This window comes from Plectrocnemia conspersa, unplaced genomic scaffold (genome assembly GCF_051122295.1).
Source record: "Plectrocnemia conspersa isolate PC_06_02 unplaced genomic scaffold, ASM5112229v1 ptg000010l, whole genome shotgun sequence".
NCBI lineage: Eukaryota > Metazoa > Arthropoda > Insecta > Trichoptera > Polycentropodidae > Plectrocnemia > Plectrocnemia conspersa.
This window is the reverse complement of record NW_028277174.1, coordinates 22285937-22309592: the sequence shown is the minus strand read 5'-3', so window position 1 is coordinate 22309592 and position 23656 is coordinate 22285937. Positions and strand designations below refer to the sequence as shown.

The 23656-nt window shown below is 32.5% G+C and overlaps 4 protein-coding genes and 1 long non-coding RNA gene across 6 annotated transcripts; 1 reads left to right on the top strand and 4 right to left on the bottom strand.

Moving 5' to 3' along the window:
• Positions 1-1148: 1148 nt before the first annotated feature.
• Positions 1149-2736, bottom strand: LOC148231007 (uncharacterized). 2 transcript variants are annotated; one of them, XR_015811019.1, is made up of 5 exons: positions 2611-2736; positions 2378-2442; positions 2238-2327; positions 2074-2156; positions 1149-2000 (listed from the first exon to the last, which is right to left on the bottom strand). It is a non-coding gene; the product is annotated as an uncharacterized LOC148231007 (long non-coding RNA). The 2 variants fall into 2 exon arrangements; XR_015811018.1 differs by having other exon boundaries at positions 2238-2313; positions 2611-2723.
• Positions 2737-4037: 1301 nt separating this feature from the next.
• LOC148231006 (uncharacterized) lies at positions 4038-6216 on the bottom strand. Its single transcript, XM_088194646.1, has 6 exons — positions 6142-6216; positions 5873-5937; positions 5732-5807; positions 5578-5657; positions 5373-5504; positions 4038-5311 (listed from the first exon to the last, which is right to left on the bottom strand). Exons 1-6 carry the CDS (start codon positions 6158-6160, stop codon positions 5219-5221), a joined length of 465 nt encoding a protein of 154 aa, XP_088050772.1. The 5' UTR covers positions 6161-6216; the 3' UTR covers positions 4038-5218.
• Positions 6217-7973: 1757 nt separating this feature from the next.
• On the bottom strand, positions 7974-8735 carry Grx5 (Glutaredoxin 5). Its single transcript, XM_088195974.1, has 2 exons — positions 8458-8735; positions 7974-8241 (listed from the first exon to the last, which is right to left on the bottom strand). Exons 1-2 carry the CDS (start codon positions 8681-8683, stop codon positions 8075-8077), a joined length of 393 nt encoding a protein of 130 aa, XP_088052100.1. The 5' UTR covers positions 8684-8735; the 3' UTR covers positions 7974-8074.
• Positions 8736-8787: 52 nt separating this feature from the next.
• Positions 8788-22643, bottom strand: LOC148231003 (putative 4-coumarate--CoA ligase 1). Its single transcript, XM_088195969.1, has 8 exons — positions 22278-22643; positions 15120-15330; positions 14909-15058; positions 13292-13492; positions 13127-13232; positions 12653-13058; positions 12075-12230; positions 8788-9207 (listed from the first exon to the last, which is right to left on the bottom strand). The coding sequence occupies exons 1-8, from the start codon at positions 22539-22541 to the stop codon at positions 8914-8916; spliced, it is 1788 nt and encodes a 595-aa protein (XP_088052095.1). The 5' UTR covers positions 22542-22643; the 3' UTR covers positions 8788-8913.
• LOC148231004 (uncharacterized) lies at positions 10337-12053 on the top strand. The gene has a single exon (XM_088195973.1). The coding sequence runs from the start codon at positions 10633-10635 to the stop codon at positions 11905-11907; it is 1275 nt and encodes a 424-aa protein (XP_088052099.1). The 5' UTR covers positions 10337-10632; the 3' UTR covers positions 11908-12053.
• Positions 22644-23656: the final 1013 nt, after the last annotated feature.

Below are 23656 nucleotides of genomic sequence, written 5' to 3'. Positions count from 1 at the left end.
CATTTAATTGATTTTATTTTTCATAATTATGATTGTTTATTTATATTCTTAAATTTGTGTTTTATTTAAATAAAAAAAAGTTCGGAAATCGAAGTGTGATTACCTTTTATTTAATAAAATGATAAATAAATGATAAATTGGCGGTTAAATATACCTACCGTATTAAAAATTAAAACATACGTTTACGCGTGAGCCTGTGCGAAAGAGTTAAAAATCACTAAATAATTTCAGAGTAATTGAATGAAGTAATTGAACCTGATGATAAACAAGTTTTAAATTCAATTACCAATTTAAATAAAAGCAGTAAATAATTTTTCTAAAAACAATTAAATTTACATAAAATGAGATGTTAAATACAATTAACATGATTATTTAATAATTATTTACACAATTACTAACATTTTTATTAACACAATTATTTATATTTATTTACATTTTAATTAGCATAATTATAAATATTTTTCACACAATTATTTACATATTTATTTACACAACTATTTACATTTTTATTTACACAATTATTTACAATTATATACATATATGTACGTATGTACATATTACATACTTTGCTTAAATTTCTATTATTTTGATTGAAAAATATTTTACATGGTAGACAGTAGTTTCATTTAGTTTATTTCATGTTAACCATGCTCGTGGAAAATTCTCTCTTAAACTTCTATCTTTCATTTTAGTATAAATCATCGAATCTTGAAATTCTCTACTATTAATATCTTTTGATAAATCTTTATAAATATTTAGCAATTCTCGAAAGCTGATCGCTTGTAAATACTATATTTTGTTGCAACTTATTTGAGATTACTAGCGGCCAAGTACCAGGGTACTCATATTTTATATTAGAGTTGTTAACAGAATCTGTATCTAAGTCATCGATTTCATCATTCCTTCATTAGGTGTTTCATTTCTATTTTGTTCTTCAGTAACAATAGGTCCATATGTAATATTCACTTCTTCTTCAATTGAATTTTAAGTTTGCGAATCCATTTGACGCTGATTTTCTAATTGGATTTCAATGTGGCTTTCACTATAAAAAATAATTTTATAAAATCGATCAGTGAGCCCTAAACCGAGCCACCGGGTTTTATTTAAAGATTCTGGTGTAGGACATGGTAGTTGAAAATATAAAGCAATTTTATAAGAACAAAAACAAGTAAAGTACTTTTTTATTACAATTTTTTCCGGTACATTTATGAATGATTTTATATTTCAATGCTATTCATCATTTATCACACCAAAAGCACTGAGATTTCATATGATATGAAGGTTTGTTTTTAGTTTGCATATGTCGCCAAAGATGAGATTTTGCTTTAAATGCAGTTTTGCATATTTCAGTTTAAGTCACAAACAACCTTATGAATTTGCATATGTTGTGAGAGTGAGATTTTGTATTTAAGTGCTTTTCCACATATATCACATTCAAAGTCACGAACATCACTATGAGTTCGCATATGTTGTGAAAGTGAGATTTTATATTTGAATGTTTTTCCACATTTATCACATTCAAAGTCACGAACATTACTATGAGTTTTCATATGCGCTGACATGCTGTTTTTGAATTTCAATGCTTTTCCACATTTTTCACATTCAAAATCAAGAACATCGCTATGAGTTTGCATATGTTGTAAAAGTGAAACTTTATATTTAAATGCTTTTCCACATTTATCACATTCAAAGTCACGAACATTACTGTGAGTTTTCATATGCGCTAATAGACTATTTTTATATTTTAGTGTTTTACCACATTTTTCACATTCAAAGTCACAGACAATGCTATGAGTTTTTATATGTTTTGAAAGTGAATTTTTAGTTTTAAATGTTTTTACACATTCGACACATTCAAAATCACGAACTTCACTATGAGTAAGCTTATGTTGTGTAAGATTCTTTCTAGAATTGAATGCTTTTCCACATTTTTCACACTCATTTTTATTAGAATCGCCATGAAAACATGGAACTCTAGAGCAAATTTCTTTTTCTGGTCTCTAAAATTTAAATTTTTTATATTAAATAAGTTGTAAATATTGAAATACATAGAAATCTTTTAAAATTTGATACTTCTGGAGAGTTGCAAAATTGGTGGGATAAAACATCCACACTGATAGTATTCGTCTTAATTACATCTTTAACGTCATGCATTTCTGAAATCATATAATAATCAATGATATAAATATATTGAAATGTAATAATATTCTAAATTAATATTATTAAGTATGTCTAACCAGTTTCGAACATATCGTTAACGTCATCTATATGTGCATCTTCGCCGCTATCGTACTCGGGTTTTACATTTTGTGACTTGAAAAAAAACACTATTTAAGAATACATATGCTAACAAATGTTACATATTACGTTTAACTACCTCGACTTTACATTGAATAATGTTGACGGAAGTAAATATTTCTTCGACGTTTTCATTGTCAGTTTCTGTAAAAAAATGATTAATACTTAACGGTTATAGGAAATATCATTGATGAAAATACAAATGGGTTCGTTTTTAACAAGATATCTTTAACATAAATTATTTCACGGAGAAGTGATATTAGCAAAAAAATTAAATTGTAAAATGCGATAAAAAAGTAAATAAGTTTATACCGGTTTTGATAAACGGCATTGTAACTTAATGTCAAGTTGACAGCAGACGTTAAAATCATTCATAACCAACATTAGGTCCAAATACGACGAATTGTCGAGCATGACAGAAACATGCGATGAAAAATTAGTACCGCCTACAAAGAATATCACGCAAATATCATACCTTAATCTTGTTTAAAAATTACAAATACCCTTAGCTAAAATTTGTAAAGTCTGCTATGATAATAGTTGAGTTGGTTTATAAATTATGAAAATTCTATTACTTATTAGTATGGTTTAGTCTAGAAATTAACAGTCTATCAATATTTGATGTTATATATATTGTGTGGTACTCATACTAGGCATATACGTTTATATTTAATAACAAATATTTAAAAACTATTTCAAGGGGACATCAGTTGAATATGGCAGTACAATTGGTATAATTAATATATATAATTATACACGTGCTGTATTGTTCTTGATGTAGGAGTCTTCAAGTCGTCTCAAAGATTAAGTTCAACTCGTAGAGATCAATGTGACTGCTTATCTGCAACAGAGCTCAGGGCCGGCCCGAGAATATTCAGCGTCCCGGGCTTCTAAAAAAATGTCATTTGCGATTTTTTTGTTTGAGGAGAATCAATTCCCGAGAAAGCTCAAAAAAATGGTAATCTGGAAAAAAATTTAAATTAAAAGAAGACAGATTGCCACAAGAGCTAAAAAAAGGTAGTCATGGATAATTTTGTTCAAAAATCATCTTTTGAGTTTTTGGTTTGAGAAAGACAAATTGCTGCGGGAGCTAAAAAAGGTCACTTCGAAAAATTTATTCAAATGCCATCTCCCAAAATTTGTTTGAGGAGATATCGACACCGTGCCAAATAGAATCAGTAAGAGTAAATGGTTGCCAAAAATAATTCACCCTGCAGTCCGAAAATGGCGGTGTGACAGCTTAAAACTCTTTCAATTCTAGCACCCACATCTGTCTTTCAAATCGCATAATTTGTAAATGTTTGTCAAAAGAGAAATACTGGACAGCAACTTGAGAGGTACATTCGATCAACGTTCAGTATGACTAGCTTTGAAGTGGCCAAGTTGATTTCTCGAAACAAAACATATGTTTTTAGTGAAAAATCGGTTAAACCAGCTGTTTTTAAAATGGCGACGAGCAACAAGAGAACTCAGATGACATCATTCCTCCGCCAGCTTCTCCACCAGCGGTCGGAGAAAAGCACATACAACTCTACAAGCTTGTTTCGATATATGTATGTAATACTGAATAAATTTTTACCAGCTTTCCATCATTGCTTTTTGACTGAAACCCTTTGTGCCTCAAGCCACGAAATTTTGATTTAGCCTTCACAATGCATACCCAAAAAATATTATAACACTTTGGTTTTGGACATAAGAGTTAAAAACATAGAACAGTTTCATAAAAATAAAAATAAATAGAGAAATTCCTTTATTAAACAATAAATATATACCGCTAAAGTTTTTAAATTATATATTAATTGTGTTCAGGCCTGAATAATTTGTGAGTAATAATGTTAAAAATATAATAAAGAAATTGTCGAGTATATCCCCATACATGGGAATTAATGGTTTTTAGGGACATTACAGCTGTAGTTTAATAAGATTTCTAGAGTGAAAGATTAAAAATGTTGTGACATATTTATTACAATTAAAAATTGAAATTAAATACCTTTATACATTTTTAAACACAGATATTTTTTTTGTTTTAATGCTTTTCTACATTTTCTACATTTAAAGTCATGAATATTACTATGAGTTTTCATATGTCTCGAAAGAGTTCTTTTAGTTTTAAACGTTTTTCTACATTTTTTACATTCAAAGTCACGGACATTGCTATGAGTTTTCATATGCACAGAGAGACTGTATATATATTTGAATGCTTTTCCACATTTTTCACATTCAAAGTAAAGATCATCACTATGAGTTTGAATATGTCGTGAAAGTATGGATATAGTTAGGAATGCTTTTCCACATATTTTACATTCAAAGTCGCAAACAATGCTATGAGTTTTCATGTGTATTGAAAGTGTTTTTTTAGATTTAAATGATTTTTCACATTTATCACATTCATAGTCACGAGCATTGCTGTGAGTTAGCATAAGTTGTGCAAGAGATTTGTTAAAATTTAATGGATTTTTACATTTCTCACACTTAGAGCCATAAGCATCGCCATGAGTTTTCATATGTTTTGAAATTGTTCTTTTACTTTTATATGTTTTTCCACATTTTTCACATTCAAAGTCACGAACACTGCTATGAGTTTTCATATGCGCTGCTAAATTGTTTTTGTATTTGAATGCTTTTCCACATTCTTTACATTCAAAGTCACGAACATCACTATGAGTTTGAATATGTCCAGAAAGAATGGTTTTATTTAAAAACGCTTTTCCACATTTTTCACATTTAAAGTCACGAACATGGCTATGAGTTAGCATATGTTGTGAAAGATATCTTTTATAATTGAATGTTTTTCCACATTTTTCACATTCGAACTCACGAACATCGCTATGAGTTTGCATATGTCTTGATAGCGATATTTTATTTTTAAATGTTTTTCCACAATTTTTACATCCAAAATCACGAAAATCACTATGAATTTCTATATGTCTTGCAAGTGACATTTTTGTTTTAAATGTTTTTCCACATTTTTCACATTCAAAGTTACGAACATCATAATGAGTTTGAATATGACCTGAAAGAATGGATTTAGTTATGAAAGCTTTTCCACATTTTTCACATTCAAAGTCACGAACATCATTATGAGTTAGCTTATGTTGTGCAAGATATTTTTTAGAATTGAATGTTTTTCCACATTTGTCACACTCATTTTTATAAAAATCGCCATGCATAGATTGAACTCTAGTATATTTTCCTCTTTCTGGCTTCTAAAATTTAAATTTTATTTATTAGATAAGTTGTTAATATTGAAATATACAGAAATCTAAATTTATTCTATACTTTGAAAGTGTATATTTGTTGAGATAAAACGCCTACACTGATAGTATTCATTTTAAGCACATCTTTAACATCGTGGATTTCTGATATCATAAAAAATCAATCATTGAAATATATTGAAATGTAATAATATTCTGTGTAATCAAGTATGTCTAACCTGTTTCGAACATATCGTTGACTTCATCTATAGGTATATTTTCGCTGCTATCGTATTCGAGTTTTACATTTTGTAACTTAAAGAAAAATACCATATAAGATTACATGTATTGACAATATTTAACATATTACGTTTCATTACCTCGGCTTTACATGGAATCATGTTAACAGAAGTAAATGTTACTTCGTCGTTTTTTATGTCAGTTTCTGCAAAACAAAATTTAAATAAAGTAGCTAATTAACTAGTAAAAAAATAGCAAAATGTATGTGATTTATGAAAATACAAAAGGTTTGTTTCTAATTTATATTTTTACTTAAAAGAATTCAATTCCGAAGTGATATTACTTGTAAAGCAAAACTTCAAATTATGAATTACAATCAAATAAAAGAAAATAATAAAATGTATTATACCGGTTTTGACAAACGCCATCACAATTTTACGTCAAATTGACAGTAAATGTTAAAATTGTCTATGTACACTATTTGGACCAAACACGCCAAATTATCGAGCATAACAGAAACATGAGGAATTTAGATTGTATAGAAACGCTTTAAATAATGTAAGCAAAAAAAAATTAAAACTTCAAAACAATTAACCACTTTAAAATTGAAAAACAGTTTTTTTACCTAAAAGAAAATCTCTATTTCGAATGATTCGCAGGACATTTATTAGATCTGTTGTGCAGAAGGCGAGAAATGTTAAGCTGCTTAAATCAATAGAATATACGCTAGAGCGTACACCAGCTCTTTCACTCAATTCAGTATATTTAACATTTCTGTGTACTCGTTGATGGAAAGGTTATATTTTTTCTTCATGAATACAACTTGGTAAAAGTATTTGATTCCATTAAATTTGTCTATTCGATAATATCCAGGTTAACGCAAATGTATATTTATCAGATTGCTGAGTCCAGTTTTGCATTTTTATAAAGCTCCATTGCTTCTTTAGTAAATTCTTTTTTTATTTCAGGTGTAGCCCATGCCACTTTTGTTAATGGGTAATTACAACTCCCGCTTTATGTCAAAGCTGTACTCTATCTGTTTACCAAAATTTAATCAAAAAAGAACAGGAGGATAATTTTTTCTAGAGAAGGACAAAGAAGGACACACTTTTTGAAGAGAACGAGGTTTGCAAAAGATAATCCCCTCAAAGGAGGACGTCTGATCATCTTAAATTTATGCAAGTGAACGGTGGAAAAAGCACCATCGTCGTTGTATTCCTATCGAGGTCCGCAAAAAAAGTGGTGCCCTCCGCCGCCGTTAATTTAAATTAGCGTTTTTAATTAAAATATATTGCAAATGTGATAAGAAACGCTTTATATTAGCAAAATGCTTATATATTGGCTTTAAAATAGCAATATATAGATATTTACTTTTTAAAAAATGGCATTTCCCATAAATCATTTATTATTATTTATAACATTAATATATTTTAGCAACCTTCTTATCAACATCAGCAACATTACAAAATAATCTACAAATTCAAATAATTATTTATTGTGGCAACATTGTTCTATATTGAAAATGTCGACAGACAAAATAATTGATATTTTTTTAACTATACTAAAAAAATCTCTTTCCATCACATTAATGAAATGTACATACAATCAACATAGAAAGAATGTGATGGTTAAAGGTATAATATCATGTTCATTTTTTCCAGTAAAATAATTTTGATTTAATTTATATATGTATTTTATTTTTTAAAATGCTGTAGAAGTCGAAAGAATTCGCATTATTTATACACTAATAATATATTTTTAGCCACTGGATCATTCATTGCAGAATTTGAAGTCGAACTATTTAAAAAACTCGTACCGCCTAAAAGCATAAGATTGTCCATACTGAATAATAATCAGATTATGAAAATTTCAATAAAAAAAAATGAAATAGAAAACGTTAGTAGATGTGATAGTTTTCACACAAACAATACAGAGCAATCAGTAATAATTACGTTTGTTTCAAACGATTCTTCTAAAGACGTTAATGACATATTTTTAAAGTTGAAGAATGATAACGGTAAATTATTTGGTGTTGCATATTGCACTAGTGACAATAATGAAGACGTAATCCCACAGGATGACTTCAATCCTTGCAAAAGTGTTGCTAAATCGATAGCAGCCATCATATCTCACAGCTTAAACTCGGATTTCCGCGATACATGCTTCTCAACAATGCAAGACGATTCAAATGTCGCATCTTTTGAAGAAATGATTTTTTACAAATTAAAAGAAATCGAAAGAAACAATTAATGAATTTATATATTTAATAAAATAACAAACTAACATGTATTAGATACATCTGTAAAAAATATTTACAATAAAACTATAAGTCTAGAACTTTTTTAATTGTCTTTCTTCTCGAGCAGTGCACTCGTGATGCCGGCCTTTTTTAATTCTTCTATTAAGTCTCCGGATTGATGCAGCTGTAGCATTATATCGCAACCGCCGACGAATTCTCCGTTAATATACACTTGAGGGATTGTGGGCCAATTTGAGAATTCTTTTATACCTATAAAAATAATAATTAAATTGAGTTACTTCAATCTAGATTCGTACATTGTGTAATCATCCAAATGATAATTATATCTGACCGCAAAACGTTAAATATATTGAGAAGCTTCAATTAAGGTTAAATGAAAAAACGTAATATCAACAATCTGTGTTTGTTTTTTTAAATGTTAACTTCATATATATTTTAATATTGATAAATATTTCATCATATTACCATGTCTTATATCCTCATCCTGCAGCACATCATGACTATCGTATGTAACATCGTGCATTCTTAGCACTTGTACAACTGCATTGCTAAATCCGCAGCGTGGGGCTGCAGGATTACCCTTCATGAAAACTACGACGGGACTTTTCTTCACCAGTTCCCCGAGGCGCTCTTTCACAGGGGTCGAAGTGCAGAAAGAGCGAATTGTCGGCGCAAATAATAATAACCTCATCTTTGCCGTTCGCACAAACTGTCAATTGACAATCGAAAGCGCGACGTAGTCAGACTTGCATGTTCGCGAACACGCACAACATAAATTCAATAAATTTCATTATATTTATTTAAAAATAATGTATTATTTACCAATAATAATTTTACATTTCTGTATACATATTTACAAATTAACCGTTCAATTTATTATATCATAACGTAAAAGTATCTTATATTACAATTTTCATAAATTTAATTAGTAGCCTCTTTCTTGTGTAATAGCTTAAGTTCGTTTCTCAATATTTTGCCACCAGGATTCCTAGGTATGGCGTCGACAAATATTATTCCCCCTTCTAGCCGCTTGTATTTAGTAACTTTTTCGGCTACCCAGTCATAAATTTCTTTTTCGGTTACTGTTTTTCCAGCTTTTATGACGACGTATGCTCTTGGAAGTTCTCCAGCTATATCATCAGGTATGCTCGCGACAGCCGCATCTGAGACATCTTTGATTTCCATAACTATGTTTTCCAGCTCAGTAGGAGAGACCTAGAAATAATAATATATTTAAAATTTCTTTCGTGTCTGGGAAATCAGAATTACTGATTATAATCAGTAATGTAGCTAAGCCATAGTGCCTAGTGCATAAGCCTAGTGTAGCATTTTTCTATTATCATGACGCATTCCAGTACGATTTGTTAGAAGATCTGGTAAAATTTATTTGATCCTAAGTAAATAGTTACCGATAGCACATTTTTAAATTGCTCACTGCACAACTCAACTACAACGCAACAAATAAAATAACCAGGATATTCGTCTTCGGATTTTTGACTTCTGAGAAGGAATAATTATTTTTTGCGCTCTCCTATTGATCAAAATTCCGTTTAGATAGGTTTTATTCGAATTGTTATAAAAAGTCTCAATATGAACGCTAGATAATCGAGTGATTTCATTGTAACGACAACGCCACGATTTTATTAACAGGGACGTTATTTAAAGATGGGGACAGTTGGGGCACTGATCCCCTCTTGAATGTGGCCAGAACAATGCTTGTCATTTAATGAAATACTAACTGACCAACTTTTGCCTCTCCCTCTTAAAAAAAGCTAAATGAAGTCCCTGCGCAGAAAATGTATGTGTCAGCAATAATCCATGTGAGTAATCTTTTTGTGACTAGTTGCCATGTGAGCAATGATCACCGAACCGAAACAAACCTAATAAATTGGTATATTAACCTTTCCCTTACTGTGCCAAATAAGCCCGCGCATTACTGTTCTGTATGGTATATACACATGCAAAAATGAGTGATTTAAAATCGGAATATTCATAAATATCGCTCTAATTAGTCGCAATGGGAACGCTCGGTAACGAGCGTTCCCACTGCGGTTAATTAGAACGATATAGTGACGGCACAATTTTATTGCTTTTGACATAGACCTTTTTCTTTTGAAAAGGGATAATTGCTTTTTGCGCTCTCCTATTGCTCAAAATTCGATTTGAATATACTTTGACCAATACTCTCATATTAGAAGTCCGTATAGATAGCATTTTTTAAATTTTATTGTAATATCGGAATACTATAATTTATAATAAATTATAACTAAATTTAATATCGAAACAATTAATAATTTGTCTGCAAAAATAAATCTTAAAATTGATGAATTTTTCCCCATTTTTTTTCAAAATATCTCTGTTGCGCTGATGAGTGCTTATTATTATTATCTTATTAAATGTAATAATAGCTCGGAGGAATACTTAAGATCCTAACCCAGTATTTATTGAATAATTTGAAGCAATGTGAACTATAGATAGAAAGGTTAAAAAAATAACTATATGTAAATTAAAATTGAATTGGTGTTTACGGACGAGAGTGTTCGTGAACATGCGACGCGGCAACGTAGCGTTCGAAATAGCGTAAGCCGGTCGCGCGGGTCGGCCGTCAGCCGCCGTCTGTCAACTGTCGCCTTTTTCGAGATGGAGAACCCCGAGGAAGTACTGCAGTGGCTCGAGGAGGTGGCGAGGCGGCGGCCGGCGGTCATTCCTCGCGCCCTCGAGGACTATTTGGCGTGGGTGGCGCGCACCGGTGAGCCGGTTTACCGGTGGACGCTCGTGCGCGCCCTGCTCAAGGAGAAGCTGGCGGCCGTAATGGCCGAGTACAGAGCGGAGCCTCCGGGTCTCGAGCTGCCGCCTTGCCCCAACGTGCCGCCGTTCGATTGCGACGCCATGCGCGTCTGTTTCCTGGCTAAACTGGACGCCTTCAGAGCGCCCCCGTTTACGGTACAGCGTATATGCGAGTTGCTGGCCCATCCTCGTAAGCATTACAACCGCATAGACAAATTCATGAGGGCCTTCGAAAAAAACATACTAGTCGTTAGCACCAAACGGCCCGAACCGTACCGACTCTATTCCGACGCCGACTCGCAATTGGACGGCTCGGACGCTAACGATGTTAACTCGGAAGCCAACGACACCGAGGAAACCGACTACTGGGACGAACGATCGAAGACGCACCGACGGTGCGCTGTCAACGGACCCTCCGAACCGCCGGCCGGATCTTCGGACGACGACCGAGACCGACGATCGGCGGATTCCGAAGAAGAAACGGAAGCGCCGTCCGCGGAAGTAGAGCGACGTTCAGATTCCCCCGAACCCGGAGAACCGCAGCTGACCCTCGATTGGCCGGAAGCCCGACAACCTATCCAAGTCGATAAACCGACAATAGAATCTCCGATCGAACCCAACGTCGACATAGAAGAAGATAAACCACCGGAAGTGATACCCGAACCGATCGTAGAAGAAAAATCACCCGAACCTATCGAAGAAGATAAAGTAGAAAAACCACACACGCCTACCCCTATAATCGAACAAGAACAGGAACAAGAAACAGAACCAGAACTAGAACTAATACCAGTTCCTATAGTCGAAGAGATCGAGCCGCCCAAAGTAGATATTATTATCGAAACCGAACCGATACCGAGTGTTCCCCTGGAACCTATCGTAGCAGAAATTCCTGCAGAATTCGAACCTTTATCGATGGATTGCGGCACCCTATGCGTGATGCCAGACACTGAAGAATCAATAGAGGAACCCAAAGAACCCGATCCGATCGAGCCTGAACCTATGGATTGTTCCGAAGATATCGTTGTAGCGGAGACCAAACCTCCGGAAGATATATCAGACGTAACTCAAGATGTAGAAGCTTCCGTGACCACCGTAGCCGTCATAGAGAGCAGCTCTCAATCCAATTAAGTTCCTATGCTCAGTGTATTCGTTGAACATTTTTATTGTCGTGATGATCCTCTTTTGAGCGTGGGTGACTTTTTGTTAAGAGACTCGTTTTATAAACATTTTGACAAGACGATATTGAGTCGAAATATAATATTTTTTTACGATTATTCTTGTTCTTTTTCGCTCACCTGATTTCCTTTCACTTTGATCAGCTCCTTGGTTCTATCCACTACATACAAGTAATGGTCGTCGTCATAATAAGCGACGTCACCTGTGTGCAGCCAACCGTCTGCATCTATAGTCGCTCTGGTTGCCGCCTCGTTATTGTGATACTCTTTCATTACCTATTGCAAATATACTTTTATGTAAATTAATTAACACAAACAGTTTTGTTACGCTTGTAAAACTTGTGAAAAATACGGGTGTGACTTAACAGGGAATTATTTTTAAAGATATGTGCATTTAAATAAGTACTTTGTTTCATAAAACGAATTGTTTGAATATTTATGTAAGGTAAATCTTTGGATTTTTCTTCGGAAAAGGATTCATAAGGTGTTCACTGTTCGAACCAATGTTCACTCGCACCTAATCTATCCAACAGTATTGCACAAACAATTATTTTATATATTGCTTATTTAAAAATTGTCCTCAAAAATAATTTTTAAATCTTTATTATATTATTTGGACTGTACTATTATTTTTCCTAAACTTCTAGTTTTAACAAATACTATAAAAATGTATTATTGCTTCGATTCAAATATATTACCTGAGGTCCCCTACACATTAACTCGCCAGTCATATTCGGTCCCAAATTCTCGCCAGAAATCAAAGACACCACTTTACATTCCGTCCCGGGCACGATCTGCCCAGCTGATACGACTTTAGCTTTTGGAAAATTGTATGGTTTCAGTAGCATGACCGGCGAGCTTTCGGTCATACCGAAGCCTTGTTGTATAACAATCTCGTCTCTATTCTTTTCGCACTTCGTTAAGAACTTGCTTATCGTACTTTCGGTTACGGGAGCTGCTCCGATCATAATATTTGTGACGGACGATAAATGCTCTTTCGTGACTTTCGGATGACTAGCTAAGAACGTTAACAACGAAGGTACCACGAATAGCATTCGCGGTTTATAAACATTCAAGCACTTGATGTAATCCTCGGGTGTAAACCTTGAATATGAAACGTTCACTCGTAAATATATCTAATTGATAAAATGCACAATAAATAAATGTATTACCTTGGCATTGATACCATTCTGCTACCGATCGATAAGCAGTAGTTCATAATACCGTTGAATCCGTAAATATGGAAAAATGGAGGCACTGTTAATACCGTTTCGTAAACTGTAAAATAACATGTTTTATTATATGAAATTAAATAAATATTGCATGTTATTATTTACCTTTATTAATTTTTGGCTTGCAGAAGTCCTTGTGTGCGATTTGTAATAAATTTACCACTAGGTTTTTGTGTGTTAAAACTACACCTTTCGGTAGTCCGGTAGTGCCACTGGAATATGGTATTAAAGCTACACTGTTAACGTCGACTTCTGGTAATATTAACTGACTGTCTGTTTTCAAAAGCGTTTCTAGTGTGTATATTCCTAAAAAGAAAAAATGTAAGATCATTACTTGTGCAGCGATTAACGTCAGAGTTCAATGACAACACTCCGTTTCAGCATACGGGCAAGTGACACAAAAAAACTATATTGAAAACTCCAAAAAATAAAACTAGAGATTTCTTCCGTAGAGTATGGTTTGCCTAGCACATACCATTCAATAATTAAATGAGTATCGTCGCTCTCATTCTGCTCAGGGCGAGGGTCGAGGTCCATTGAATATATTTTTAAATTATAATTTAATCTCTCTGTTTGTTAATCACATTTGAAGTGCATTAGAACTGTTCTTCTTAATCCACATCTTTCTTTGTATATGTACGTTTACTCAATTACCATATTTGGAATCTCACTATTTGGAGCTAACACCCACAGTACGCTTACTGACACAGAATTGGTATTTGGGTAAAGAAAGTAACATATTTTTAGATTAGCCCGACATAGCAGGTAAAAACATTATATTACACAATGAAAGATAACAACTTTAGCAACTTTTGAGGTAATGTTTAAATAGATCGAAACTTGAAGAGATTTTACCACATAAGAAAAATGCCTTGTCGGCCACTCATTGCAACGCACCTTTTACCGACCCTTGCAGTAAAGCCTCTGAGCTTCAGTTACGGTGGGCAGACAATTTGGTCGAATCTGTTTAAGAACGCATACTGATTTACAACTTTTTAGTCCACTCGTACACTTGCTAAAGTGAGACATATGTCACCATACTGAATTCTCTTTCAACATTTAATTTCAACAAATATCACCTAGTCACAACTATAAATACGAATGATAGAGCAGTCAACTTTGATATAACGACAATTTTAAACTACTGTTATGGCTTTGTGCCGTATGCTTGATTCGTACTACAATCTTTCAGCTATTTTTCAAACTATATATAACACTTATACGAGACATTAGAGCATTGTTTTGATTTTTTTATCCTTTTTACATATATATAGTTTATATATGTTCAACTATTGGTTCTAATATAGTTTTAGTAAAGAGAAAAATGTTCTTTGTCTTTACTTTTTTCTGTACAGTTGTCACAGTCAACATCTCATTTGGAACCTTATCGTTCAAATTCATCAGATATAAACACACAAGAACCACGTGTAAGAGATCTTTTCTTTGAAGTGGTAATCATATTTTTCTATAAACACATGGATCATTTTGTAGGCTAAAAATGCAATATTGAATGGCACATAGAATGCAATACAATGCTTCAACGACAACTTAGAATGACTATTGAATACGAATTGTGACCAGCAACTCTCTTCAACATCATAATATTGACCATTTAAAATTCCATTTTATACTACTAGCATGCAAAGAACTCCTAAATACCAGCTGCGTTATCATAATCTCGCACTCAAATTACATTATAGTTTTACATATTTATAGACTTACCATCTTTTTCTTTAATTTCTTGATCGCCTATTGTTATTGTTCCATGGTATTGAGGTAAACTTTTTGAAACATTGATTATTTTGTCTAGTAGAATGTCTATCGTCACTATGCAGTTCACATTGCAGTTATTGAACTGCCGTGTTAGTTCATCTATTAATTATGAATTACAATCCATATTAAAATATCTAAAAAATAATTTTATTGAACATACCTTTTGTATATAAAGGATTTGCTAAAGTGACTGTCAGTCCGGCCGATAGTGCACCAAATATCACAAATACAAATTCAGGTATATTCGGCAGCACTAGAGCTATAGTATCACCAGGTTTCAGGTTCAAAGTTTGAAGTAGAGATTTTCCGAATCTTTGCAGCTTATCGTAGCAATCTTTGTAATTGAAAGTTTTTCCAGTGACGCCGCAGGTCTGAAATTGAAACAAAATTATTAATTTGTGCAAGCTCTTGTGCTACTTCTGTCGCTCGACACTTGACCTGTATTGTATTTATAAACAGTGTTTTTTGCAATTTTAATTTGCTAATTAATTGTCAGACTATTTACTACCAATGCGTTTCTATTGGTAGAGTTCAACTTGTATTAATGTAATGTATGAAAGATGAAACATCAATTTAAAGAGACAATTGAAACTGAGGTTCAAAGTTTAGTTAGACGACGTTACAACGGTCAGTTTTATGCTCTCAATAACAATATTTATGCAGAGACATTCGAAAAATTAATTAACTTGTTCTAATAGATAAGTTTTGTTTTTAGTACATAGTTCAAAAGTGTTTATCAACATGAGTGTTTCAGATTACCTTTATATATGAGAGCAATAGTAGAAATACAGGAACTAGCATCATATTCTATTATTATTTAAATATTAAACAAATGAAATTTATGTAGTCTTCTATCTGTTTATATGTGTATGTACATATATGAAGACCCACAAGATAAAAACAAGTTAACTGACATGTGAAATAATTGGGTAAGATATGAATTTTCTTATTTTACCGGAATATTTAAGGGTGACGACCCGATTTTATTGCTTTTGACGTGGATTCTAATCAGGGACCCTCTTTAATCTAGCCAGAAAAATCCAATCTTTTAATGAAATACTGTGGATCTTAATCAAATGAAAATATTAAAAAAAACAATCACTGGCTAATTTTTGCCCCCCCCCCCCGCCCTTGAAAAAATCTGAAGTGACGTCCCTGTGTTTTAGGATCTTTTGAAAATGGCCGTTGTAATGAGTTAGCTCGAACTCGTGAGGGTATTTACATATGTTGATTTTTTTAATTGTGAATATTATTTTTATAAACAGCCATTATTATTTTATAAGTAGCACTAGAAATTTCAAAAAAATATTCTTTTTCTTTGTTATTAGTCAATAATATGTAACATTGTGCATTTTTTCTTAAAAAACTTTAATTTAAAGTTGTTTTATTTTTAAATTTGCCATTCATAATTCTAAAATAGCATAAGCTACATTAATATTTTGGTGAAATTTAAAAAAATATATGGGCATTGCTGCGTTTACAATTTTTAATTAAATGAGGTAAAAATAGAGTTTACCAAAGATTTCGACAAAAAAAATTGGCGTTGAAAAGTGGCCAATAATTTTTTTGGCGTTAAAATGTAGGCAATGGGGTAATTAAGTTTGAGAATGCCTTAGAGCTAAGACGATAGGTTTGTTTAATTATTTTTATTTGTAAGTATATAATGGCTTTTTGGATGATACAGTCGTGATAATGCGACAGAAAATTTATCATGAAAGAAGCATCCATCTCTCAAGTTATGTTGAGCAATGGCGAGCAATTAGTAGTCCGCGAAAATATTTTATTTAATATCGCCAGAATTTTTAAAATATACTTAAAATCACTTCTGAGGGGAAAAAACTGACTTTTTAATTATTTACTCTTTTACCTGGCCTCTGAGATATTAATAAAATAAAAATTAGCCAGTGGGCTAAAATAAGTTGGGCAGCGCTGGTATATAGAATTCTGGCGATCTTGGTATATATTCTCGCCATTAAATGTGTCAGTCAGTTTTTTTTTAGATCCAAATCCTTCAGCAGCAGAATTGGACTATCAATATTGTCGATTTATTTTTGTGCTACTATCAACTTATATTCAGGGAATTTAAGTTGTAGCTTATTCTTCGTTTATTATTTCGTCAATTGTGTAAAGTGAATGTGGTGCAACTGACATCACATTTGCCTTCAAAATTGCCAAATCTTTTAATCGTTTTTAAAACTATTTTGTTTGTATGTTTGGATAGTCAGTTACTAGATCACATATAAACTATATTTGTATTATTTAAATAAGTATACTGGTATTTACTAGTATAAAATTGCGTTGACCTAGAAATTTGTAACAGATGTTTTGTTAAAAAATAATACAGTTTGCGTTTCATTCGCGAAAGAGACTGACAGAATTTTGTAGATAATATCAAGGTTTGGGTTGCCTATCGGTGTATTATTTATTTTTACCTTGACATTATGTAGCTATGAACTAAATTATGAAATTAACGCCCTTTAGAGATTATCGAATAAGGAAGCGATGAACTTTTAATATTTTTATGATCACTCAATTTTCAATACGGATACGAAGAGGTCGTTAAAATTAACAAATCACAGACGTTTCACAAACATTATCGTTCAATTATATGGTTCTAAACTATAGCATTGAAATAAGGCGCCAGCCTTGAAATACATGCTTAGTAGACGTAATAGTTTTTGTTAACAAAAAAGTAGGAAAAAGTTTGTAATCAAACTGATGGAAAATATGTGACTATATAAAACACTTAAAAGCAAACAGGTAGTCAACCTGCGTCATCTCTTTTACAAATAATGATAATAAATTATTGGCAGGATGCCTTTAGAAGTATTTTAAGAATGTCTGTTTTCGCGGTCTAGAACTAAAAACGTCACAAACATAAGCGTAATCGTGGGAGATCATAAAAATTGCACAAGGACAGATCGCCTGACGTTTTGTCGAAGGGTCGGTCAAAGACCGTTGGCACGTGCCAATTTTTTAGTAAAAATACATTTTAGTTTCAATGATGAAAATCTGTAACTGTTTTATATTTGTGTTGCTACATGTGGTAGACCAGCATAAACAATAACCACTAACGCGATGCATAAGCAAAGAAGTTTGAAAAAAAGTGGACACCTGCTAATGTGCTAATTATTGTAATAGAAACATGTGCTTAAAATTATTATAAATAGTATTCAATAGTATTCACGTATACTTTTTAACGTTTCTTTCAATTATAAATCTTAAGCAATACGCATGCACTCCAATATATACTGCATGGGCAGCGGGAGAGGTTTCACATGTAAGTCAACCCATGCGTTTCTAATCGCCGCGCTACACACGTGAAACCAAATATGTTTGATTTTAAGTATTTAAAAAAATGTTTTTTGATATACTTCAAATCTGTGTTATTTTTGTGTTATCTTTTAAAATACTTTTTTAAAACTTTTGTTTCTTTTCAGATAAAAAATAATCAAAATAATTTATTTTGGCTATGTTACATTTTACTTTACAAATATGTGGTCATAATGATTTAGCAACATTAGGAATTAAGGTAAGGAATACAAAATATATTCGATACAAACTGAGCAAAAATAATTGATGCAGATGTTTTTAGTCAAAGGCCGCTATTGTATTTATTTAAACGGTCAGGGTTCATTTAACCGCATAATTATATTTTTTGTCATTTTCTCAAATAATTTTCCTTGTTTTTTATAAATAAAGCGTCAACCATTATTTGGCCGTATAATGCCAAATTTTCTAATTTATTTATCATTTAATTAAACGAAACGGCGATACTTGTTTGATCGCGTAGCGAGAACTTTTTTACAAATATATGTCATATATAACAAACACAGTTTTAGTATGCATATCGGTAAAGTTTGTGATAAGGCGTCGAGGATGCTCGGCTTCGTTATGCGGAGCGCGTGTCACTTTAACAATCTATTGGCGATTCGCGTTCTGTACGATAAGCTAGTTTATTTTTGAAAGGCGGAGTTTGACTAAGGTTGAATAAAAAAATCGCCTTTATGAGTTTTTTTACTCAACAGGAACGATTAATATCTCTATAAAATGAAGGCCCAAATCATTTAGCGACACTGAATTTACGCCTGTTTAATATAATCCACTACATTTTTTGCATTTTGACAAAGTCATTACACCAGAACTGTGATTTCTGGTAAGAAAAAAAGGAGAGGGAAAATTCTGTTGCACGATTGCGCATCCAAAAGTTGAATAAGTTGGGTTATGGAATAATGCCTCATCCACCATATTCTCCAAATATCTAGCCAACAGATTATCACATGTTTACGCATTCTGACAACTTTTTTACAGTGTAAAGTCTACAGCACCGAAACAAATAATGAAAAGGCGATTTTTTTATATTTAACTGCAAAATATGTTGCATATTAATTGCATGTGAATAATTATTCTATAAAATAAACAGTATGTGTCCATATGGTAGACACACGTAAACAAAAAGGCCAATCATAAAAACTGAGACATGTCGTTGTATTGTTTTCATTGGGATGCTGCAAAGTATTTCCTTTAATTATTTGTTAGCACCATTCCACGCGCATCAGTCGACCGTGGACTTTGATCGAACCGTTTTACCAAGTACCTTTTAGTGTGTAATCTAAAAAAATCTACACGTGATTCTTGATCTTGGGCAAGGACGTGGCGTGGTGTGGAAGTGGAGTACAGTTCTGTGAGACACGATATTAATTTGTAGTGTGTACATGGAAGTTGCGAATAGTAGGATGTTAAAGTGATTAGAATTTAGTAATGTCAGGACGACAACTTATGAAGTGCGGTGATCTAATTTGGGATAGGGACAGACGACCGTTCAGGAAGACGGCCTTCTGAACGCTATTATTGGGAATCAAAATATAGAGATGAACATTTATAGATACTTAGATTAGGTGTGATAGAGGTTGTCTGCTAAGATATATAACGCTGGTTTAGTTATAACCAGTGGCGCATACAGTTTTATTGATTAACTATAATTTCATTTAAAAAGCTGTTTAAATTTAAATAATCTACACATGTAAATTTTCCACTAAATCCACTATTGATTTTTACATTCAGTTAGCAACACTGCCATTTCGAGCTCGCTAGGATCTCTCAGAAGTAATGCCTATGGGAGTATTGGACAAAGTATATTCAAACCGAATTTTGGTCAATAGGAGAGCGCAAAAATAATTATCACTTCTCAAAAGTCAAAAATTCACGTAAAAAGCAATAAAATCGTGTCGGCGCCGTTGCAGTGGGAACGCTCGGTAACGAGCGTTCCCACTGCGACGGCGACGGTACGATTTTATTGCTTTTGACGTGAATTTTTGACTTTTGAGAAGTGATAATTGTTTTTTGTGCTCTCCTATTGGTCAAAATTCGGTTTAGATATGCTTCATTCGATTCTCACTTGTTGTAAGTTGTAATATTGTTATAAAAAGTCTTAATTTGAACGTTAGAAAAAAATCAGTGACCCTCTTGAATCTAGCCAGAAAAAAGCATGTCATTTAATGAAATACTATGGATCTTAATGAAGTGGAAATATTAAAAAAATCAATCACTGACTGGCTAACTTTTGTCCCCTCCCCCTCCCTGCGTTTTAGTATCTTTTGAAAATGACCGCTATAATGGGTTAGGCCTGAACTTGCGACGGTATTTTGTTATTTTATTTTTTTGTTAAATTGCGAATACTATTTTTATAAATAGCAAATATTTAATATAAATAGCAACTGCCCCTTGAATTTGGCTAAAAATATTTATGTCATTTAATGAAATACTATGAATCTTAATGAAATAATTATAAAAATTATTTAATATTCATTATTGGAAGCATTGTTATAGGTATATATATTTTATATACGTTGTATGAATTACTAACTAATTACAAAAATATTAAAATTTGATATAATCATATATTTACATTTACATATTTAACTTTTTGAGTAAATCAAAATTCACTATATTTTTTAGCTTCCAAACCTTGAACCATTAATTCTACTACTTGGGTTGTAAATTCAGTATAATGTGCTTAAGTTAAAAATGGTTAGATCATTGTTATACACATTTAAAACTAATTATATCTATATAAGTTTGTAAAACTAAAAATATGTTCATAAAAACGTTGTATTTTTTATTAAAAACACGCTAATTTTATCTGATACATTTATAAAATGATGTACATTCGTATATTTAGCACGTTATCTAACACTACAACACATATCTAGATCAAAGTCTACATAATATGACTTCAGTTTGATTAGTGAGATTCTTGGGAGGTGAAAACCAATCGAAATGTTGACATTGCATAGGGCAAACTTCATTTAATTTTCCAACTTCCTTATTATAAAGAAGCAATGTGCAAACTTTTATCGGTAATGATTAAACCGATCTATAGTATAAATAAAATTGTTTTCATATAAATGTAGATAGGGTTTCGAGGTATAAAAAGTGAGACCACCGAATTTCTATGCAAGCTATTGATAATGTGTTAGTCTATCCGTGATTGTGTTAAAATTACACGTTTGAATCTAAAACAATTTTTTCATTTTTTTACCACAGATAAAATGACTCGATTTACGTACAAATATATTACATAAAAATAGTTGCTGATTTTTTTACATCGAACATTATGACAAATATTGACTGAAAGCTATAACATTAGTTTATAATTAATTAAATATATGTCACTGATTTATAGACTTTGATTTCAGTCTGGTGTCTAACACTTTCTTAGTAGTTGTTGATTGTGTTTGCACCGTTATAATGCCTGTCATAATGCAACAGTTTTAAAAAAATCATATATATATGTATGTGAGAGGTATTGTAATGGGCATATCATATTATCTACATATCTAACTTTCTGTCATCATTTTGTGGTAAAAACTGTATTTTTGTAATTCGTGTTATTTGTTTATATGTAAAATATTTAATATATTATGACACTGCTTTATTTACAAAAGAATTCTCAAGTTATTAAAATACTAGAAGACCGTTTGCTATGTTGTTATTACAGACACAGGTTTTCACTCGAAACACGTGTGACATCGTTTCCTTTCTATTATCAGATCACACTTGATGAGGATTTTTATTATATATTATACATATGTATGTATAACCAAACTATTTGACTTTTCTTATCGTTATCAATTTATAATCATCACAACAATTCACTGTCAATTTCAAACATGGTCTTATTGTGGTGTATATGTTAGTGTGCGAGCTTTTATGGGATAGAGCAGTTGTTACCTGCTTTTGGGTACAACATAGTGATCCCAAACACAACGTGTGTGAGAGGAACAAAACAATAGTAATAAAAATAACAGTTACTCACAATGGCGGGAAGATCTTCGTATTCCTTGTGATTCTTGAAGATGAACTTAGTTAAGTCTTCGGTGGGGGTTGCTACGTCTCCGAAGGGCGAGTAGAGCACATTGTCTTTGCTTATGGGTCCAGCGAGGGTAGAGGCTCTTGCGGTAGTTTTTGCGAAAATATTCGCGAGAGGCGCAGCCGTTAGTGAACCGTAGAACTTATCAGGCAAGGATCTGTTCGCGATGAAAGCTCGATAGAGGATCGCGTTTCCTTTTAGGAAGTTCATTTTTGCAATTGTTCAGACTACTTTCACTGGAAATTTGTGCGAAGCGGCGCCACGAGCGCCGCCAACGAACCGTGGACTGGTTTGACGGTCTCTACGCTGGTCTATTCGTTTATATCCAAACAGTATTAGCTTTTGGGGGCGTCCAACCTAAGGCCGCGGTCTTACTACACAAACTTACTACGATTATAGTTTCATTGATTAGAAGATTATTTCATATTTTAGTATCTCTACATTAAACTTATTTAGCATACAATATAAATATAAGCACTACGTAGATTGTTTTTAATTAATCATCATGATATTAATCTGTATGATTAATAAAATTTAAGAAAATCTAATCTATGAAGGTCGATTTAAATTATAATTGTAATGATCTCTAAATCCTGTTCAGAAATCACAGTCAGTAAAAACTTACTGATACTCGTAACGTACGGATGTCTTTCTAACGTGGTGCATATTTGAGAATACTAATTATTTTGGCTAGCATTGTTTCTAAATGTATTTTTACTCACGCTCACATTCTGAGAGGGACTTCACCATACAACACTTCCACCGACAACATCCCTGCGCCAGCTTCTCCACCACTGTTTGGAGAACAACGATCTCGTCCATCATCGTCTGTCGCAATATGTAATATTTTCTAATAAAATTCTCACTAGTTTCCACCTGTGTCTTACTAGCTGCAAAGTCACACCCCTTAGGGTTACCAAACATTAAAGTGGTGGACTGAAACACTTTTAGGTCTTCAGCTTATAATAAATATTTCGATGAGCATTACCGCTCCAAGTCTATTTACAAACATCGGAAGTTTTATGGTTATTTTTATGTGTGTGATTTAAATTTCCAAGTTAAAATAGAAAAGTTTCGCATGGGTTAAGAACGGATCGAATAATACTTTCTCAGGAATACTCATACACCATGATTTTTTACCATATTTTCTAACCACAAACCACTTCTGGTTGTAAAGCAGCGTTTGTCACAGGTTCTTTTATGTTACGTTATGATACTTTTAATGTATTTGTTTTTATTTATTAAATTAGCAAACATCTGACCCGCAGACATGTAATTGCACTTTGTAAATTTGATTCTGACCTGTCAATGAGAATCCATTCATC

Coding starts and splice junctions, on each gene's coding strand:
- LOC148231006 (XM_088194646.1), bottom strand. Junction 5,505..5,577: donor AACAAATATACACTTTCAAA/GTATAGAATAAA, acceptor TTTAAATTTTAG/AAGCCAGAAAGAGGAAAATA. Junction 5,312..5,372: donor ATAAGCTAACTCATAATGAT/GTTCGTGACTTT, acceptor CCATTCTTTCAG/GTCATATTCAAACTCATTAT.
- Grx5 (XM_088195974.1), bottom strand. CDS start 8,683: ATGAGGTTATTATTATTTGCGCCGACAATTCGCTCTTTCTGCACTTCG. Junction 8,242..8,457: donor GGATGAGGATATAAGACATG/GTAATATGATGA, acceptor TTATTTTTATAG/GTATAAAAGAATTCTCAAAT.
- LOC148231004 (XM_088195973.1), top strand. CDS start 10,633: ATGGAGAACCCCGAGGAAGTACTGCAGTGGCTCGAGGAGGTGGCGAGG.
- LOC148231003 (XM_088195969.1), bottom strand. CDS start 22,541: ATGAACTTCCTAAAAGGAAACGCGATCCTCTATCGAGCTTTCATCGCG. Junction 13,493..14,908: donor AGAAATTAAAGAAAAAGATG/GTAAGTCTATAA, acceptor TTTTCTTTTTAG/GAATATACACACTAGAAACG. Junction 9,208..12,074: donor TCAAAGTGAAAGGAAATCAG/GTGAGCGAAAAA, acceptor TATTATTTCTAG/GTCTCTCCTACTGAGCTGGA.